Source organism: Aythya fuligula, chromosome 2, assembly GCF_009819795.1.
Source record: "Aythya fuligula isolate bAytFul2 chromosome 2, bAytFul2.pri, whole genome shotgun sequence".
Lineage (NCBI taxonomy): Eukaryota > Metazoa > Chordata > Aves > Anseriformes > Anatidae > Aythya > Aythya fuligula.
Window position 1 is genome coordinate 139,639,467 of NC_045560.1, and position 5,656 is coordinate 139,645,122.

Here is a 5,656-nt window from a genome sequence, read left to right on the forward strand (position 1 = left end):
ATTGTTGTACCAATGGAGATCCTGTGGCCAGTAACTTCACTGTAGGGTTGTGATCACTCCTAGGGAGTAAAACATTCACCAAAAATGTAATACTAATTCAGTTCTAACTTGTTTATGTGACTGGTTGAAAGGGCAATACATATCCACTGGTCTCACCCATTCTTCTTGGACACCCTCAGATCTTCTGCAGGTTCCTAGGCATGTGAAGTATCTGCTTGAAGAATTTTTCCTTTGTGTTATAGAAATACAAATTGGAAGCGTTCTTCTTCCTCATTTCAAAAGTCAAAGGAAACTTTGCTTCTAAATTCAAGGTTCAAAATGATCATTCAGCTGCTTGGTGGTATTTTTAAGTCTATTTTTAAATCTCAGTGATGGAATGGAAAGGTTGTTTTAAAAATCATTAAATGTTCACGAAAGAAGGGCATTTTTTAAAAAATGCATGTCATCTATGTGGAAAATAATTGCCCAATTGAAGACTCTGCAAATCTAAGCTATAATTTTCCTATTTTCTTGCTAGTGTTCTGGCATTTCAAGAATTTAAGTTTTGAACTGTGATAACAATTCAGTTAGAGGGGTTTTATAAATCTTAGTAGAATCTTCATAAGATATATTGAGATAATTGGAAGTAACAATGCTAGAGCTGATTAAGAAGTAGGTTTCTGTGGAGTTTTCTTCTTGAGCAATTGACTAAGAGCATATGCGTACTGAAATGGGTTTATACCACCAGTGCTCACACTGAATTATCGTTTTGGTTTAAAGAGCATTACTAAATTTTTAAACTATACTCGTTACTCCATTATTTCTAGTCATCTGTCTGTACCCTGTTTATGGACAAACACAAACTAGAGACACTGTTTCCCCAGTCCCCATGCTCAGATGTTGCTCTCTGCTGAGCAGGCAAAGGAACTCTGTGAGCACTACCTGGTTGCTAGAGGCAGTATTAAACAGATACTTAAAGAGACAGTGAATGGCATAGATACTACAGCCCTGGTGTGGACAACATCATAGTTATAGTAGTTCAGTTAAAATTATACATTCTTTTGGAGGGTCTGTGTTTGCAGAGGTAATTCCTAAGATTTTAAAATTCTAGGTTGAATGACTCTCTCTCCAGGGTTTATTTCTCTAAGAGAAAGCTATACCACATTACTCGTTTCCATTTGACGCAAGTACCTTCTTCACCAATAGAGTGCCCTTATCAATACAGCTTATTGAAAACAATTTGTGGTGAATAGAACCTGAGATTTAACAATTAAACAGTATCAATGACCATGTACAGTTCTTGAGATGCACTCTGGCCTGGTCTCATTTGGTAGATACATCTATTAAATCTCTGTTTTCATGTTATGTGCTACTCATTCTGCTAAAGAAAATGGGTAATTTTCACAGAGTACTGAAATGTACTAACTGCAAGTTTCTTTGCAAATTAGGGAAAACTGTTTGTTAATTTATGCTGTTAATTACATTTTAAAACAGCATGTATATGTATGTTTCATTTTGGAATTTCATAAACAACTTCTTAAGCTTTAGCTAAACAAGTCCAAAACACACTGAAATGACTAAGTGTAATAATACCTTAAGTGATCAAGCATATCTCTCTGAATTGTCAAAGAACTAATACATCTTTATATGCCCTCTTTTGAGCTGACAAAATAGAATATGGCTTTAATAACTCAGAATGCACAAAATATGTAACTTAACTTACACTGCTGCTTAAATATTTACGAAAGTAAGAGTCAGCATAGTAATGATGCTCTTATGTAATTTACTTTAAACAGTATATAAGAATAAACACTTATTTGTGACACAGACTTGAGCATTCCTTCATTTTGCATTGCTGTTTATCACTTATTTATAACTGTTCTATACCATGTAAAGTATATTATTTTTTAAGTTACAGTGGCCAAACAGTGTTTTACAATTTGCAGTTTTTATATTGTCCAAATGTTGGAAACATGTTACCCAACTCCATTCTTTTACATTTAAACAGCAGTAGGTATAAAGTTGATATCTGCCAAATTATCTCTTTGACCTGAAGACACTGTGTGAAAGGCAGGCAACAAAATAGAATCAGAAATGGTCAACCTATCTGAAGGAAAGGACATTGCTAATTCTGAGACTTTAAGTAAATGCTGAGAATGGATAAAAATCAAATATAAATAATACTAACTTTAATTTGAAAGATGGGTATCTCGTCTGTCCAGACTCCTGTTCTAGCCTCAGTCTGCAACAAAGCCATAACAGCATTTCATTTGGTGGTGACTGTTCTGTTTGTCTACTGACATAGCATACCTCCTTGAAAACACTACCACTACTATGAAAATGCTACCACTACTACACTGGTATTTAAACTTGAGCCTGCACCTCTGGAGAATAAATTGAAATACAAATTTGGCACACCACAATCACTTCAACTAACAAAAGAACATGTATTATTTACTCAGACCCTTTAAAGTATCTAAAAACCAAATATTTAATACCATTCACTGTTTCTATCATGTTCTCTTGTGTGATAAAAAGTGTTTTAGCAAATTCCCTTATAATTTACAAACATTGCTTTGTAACAAAATATGATGGGAAATTTTAGTATATTGTCTTATTAGAATTTATGTTGCTTGTATGAAGACTTTTGCAATATTGCTCAAACAAATAATCACTCAAAGTTTTGAAAGGTCAATCTAAAACCTGATTCTGTTGAGAGTATTTGGTTGGACTACACACGTACGAGCTAAATAAATGCTTAACAATTTAAGTGAACAGAAACCATTTATTTCTTGCTAGTGAAGTTGTAAGAAGTCACTTGACATCGTAGTACATTCATATGTCAGATCTGAAATTTCTGGAAACATGGTAATAAAGATGTTTTAGTATCAAGTATCCCTTCTTGGCATAAATGAAATCAGGCTGATTTTTTTTTCCCCCAAGATTTTTGCAAAGTTAATGTTTGACAACACTGCGATCTGGTAACATGTGTGCAATGCTAAGCAACACGATAAGGTATAGAAAGCACGGGCTGTTCACAACAGACTGTACAAGTGTACATGGGAATTAGACGAGTTAGGCCATTAAAACAGCATGTTCAAGGGAAAGTTTGTCCTAAAGACACAGACCGTAAACACAAGCATAGCTGACGATTTGGCTTTGTCAGAACACTTAATTAGTAATAGAAGCGTCAGATGTCGGTTTCGGCCGTGCGAGAAACACATTTCTCTATTATAACTATTTGCAAGGGCAGAAACCAATTAAAGGCGACGCAGACGGTTGGTTTATCTCCATCTTTCACCCAAAAGCCAAGCAGCGATGCATCACAGGGCCAAGCACGGACCACCAGGCCCCCAGTACCCGCCGTGACAGGGCACCGCGGGCAGCGCCGCGTCCCCCCCACCCAGCGCCGGCGGGGCGGCGACACCGCTGTGAGGAGCCCCCGGAGGAAAGCGCTGCCCTCCCTGCCCAGCTTCGGAGCCTCCCGGGGCAGGAGGGAGCGTTCGCTCCGTCAGGACACGGCGGCGGACGCCCGGAGCGGGGCGCCAGGACCCGTGCCCGCCGCGCGGCCGTTGGGGACTTTCCTGCCCGCTCCCTCTGAGGAAAGTTGCGGCTCCCCCCGCCGCCCGCAGCCTCCGCAGCGCCGGGACGATTGAAACCTCCCGCCTCGGCACCCCCCGTGCCCACCCTCTCCACCCCGGAGGCAGGAGGCGGTTTGCACGCCGGCTCGTCTCTGGGAGCGGGCAGCGCCCGTCAAGGCTGAGGGACGAACGCCCCCCTCTTTCCGCCCCCCCCCGGCCCCGAAAGCCCCTCCCTCGCCCCCTCCCTCGCCGCCTGTCAGTCGGAGCGGAGCGGAGCGGCAACGGCAGAGAGCGGGCGAGAGAGGGAGAGAGAGAGCGAGGAGCCAGCTCTCCCCTCCCTCCCTCTCTCCCTCCCTCCCTTCCTTCCTCCTCTCTCCCTCCCTCCCTCCTTCCCCCGCTCCCTCCCTCCGCGCTTTCTGCTGCTCTCTCCCCCCCTCGCTCTCCGCCCCGATCTCCCCGTCCCTCTTCCCTTCGTCCTCCGGCACAGGCACACACGCTCCTTCCCTCTCCCGGCTCTCCTGTCATTTGCCGTGGCATCTCGGGGCGGCCGCCGGCTCCTCCATGCGCCCCGTCGGCTGAGCCGGCCCCCGGCCCCCCCTGTCCCCCCCTCAGCTCCGCTCCCGTACCTGGAGCGAGGCAGGAGCGGCAGCCCGGCAGCATGTCCCGAAGGAAACAGAGCAAACCCCGGCAGATCAAACGTAAGTTTCCTGAGGGGGGCTCCCTCTAACAGACTTGTCTCTAGCTCGGGCTCGGCACGGGCGGCTGCGGGGAGCCGTAGGGGGGGTCCCGAGTGAGGAGCGAGCGCCCAAACTTTGCCGGGGAGGCTGAGGATGGAGAGGAGGAAAGGAGGGGACAGCAGCCCTCTCGCCGTCCTATTACACTCTCCTTTCAGAGCTGTTGCTGCCTCCCCTCTCGTCCCTTCAAACTATTCCTCCGAGTTTGGGAGCGGGCTCGCTCCCGGGTTGTATTTTTGTTTGCTTGCTTGTTTGTTTGTTTGTTCCCCCCCCCCCCCCCCAAGCTGAGGTAGCGCCGGGAGAGCAGCGTGAGGCACCGGGCGAGCACCTCGCCGCTCGGCACCTCGCTGCGCGGAGCCGCTGCCGGGGCTGCCGTAAGTACCGGGGGGTGCCAGAAAGTGCGGGGCCAGGGGAAAAAGGGGCGAGCAGGGTCCCAAGGGGGAGCCCTGGGCAGAGCAGCCCCCGGCGGCAGGGTTCCGCCATCCCGTGCCCGCGCCACCCCCCCCGCCCCCCCCAAATCGGGGGTCGCCTCGCAGCCGCGCACGCCGGGCTATTTTCGGGAGCTGGGCGCTTTGGGGCCGCTTTCGGCGTCCAGAAACAGGTGTGCTGGGGGCTCGCCATCGAAAGGTGCTGTGCCTGGCAGCGTCCGCAGTGCTCGCTCCTGCCTGTGACACGCGACAGTCCCAACTTCGTAAACTTTTCCGTGCTTGAGATTATTCAGCCGAGCAAGTCTAGCGGTCGGGACTGGAAGAAGCGTGAGGCGTTTGGGAAGAGGCACTGCGCGTTGTTTTGGTCTAAAATCAGTGGCGCTGATCTGATGCATCTTCATTGATGTTCTGTGTTACAGAACTCCATTCAAAGTAACCGTCATGGGACGTGGAGCAGCTCTTTCAGTAGTGTTTCCCTTATTGATTTCTGACTTCAGAGTGCTTATTAATAGCCCCCTTCGGATGGAATATGTATTGAAGTGACAAAGTGATTTAGCAAAGAAGAAAATAAGCTTCTTGTTGAATAAGATAGGTCACTGTAAAGAGTTCAAATAGAATTGGCTGAGCATCTGCGCTTTGTAGAGATTGCCTTTTTACAATCTTTAACCTGATAAATACAAATAACCAGCACGGTTACAAATTGCATTTTCAGTTTACTGAAGTAGACTAATAAATGATTGAAACTTTCTGTGACACATCTTTAAGTTGAATATCATTCTGTGATCCAAGAAACTTTGATTTACTTTGGGTATTGATATTCCCAGATAAATATGCCATGTGCTTTTAAACTTATGCCTATCTTACTCAATGTGAATTTAACTGGTGTATTTAATTCTATAAAGTCATGCATTTTTGTGATATGCTTATGAAAATT

The 5,656-nt window shown here is 45.7% G+C and overlaps 1 protein-coding gene across 1 annotated transcript in view; it reads left to right on the forward strand.

Moving 5' to 3' along the window:
* Window positions 1–4,218: 4,218 nt before the first annotated feature.
* The window catches only part of ZFPM2 (zinc finger protein, FOG family member 2), a 322,873-nt gene continuing 321,435 nt past the window's right edge, over window positions 4,219–5,656 (forward strand). Inside the window, exon 1 of the mRNA XM_032182033.1 lies at window positions 4,219–4,258. Coding sequence (XP_032037924.1) covers window positions 4,219–4,258 — 40 coding nt within the window. The remainder of the gene's footprint in view (window positions 4,259–5,656) is intronic.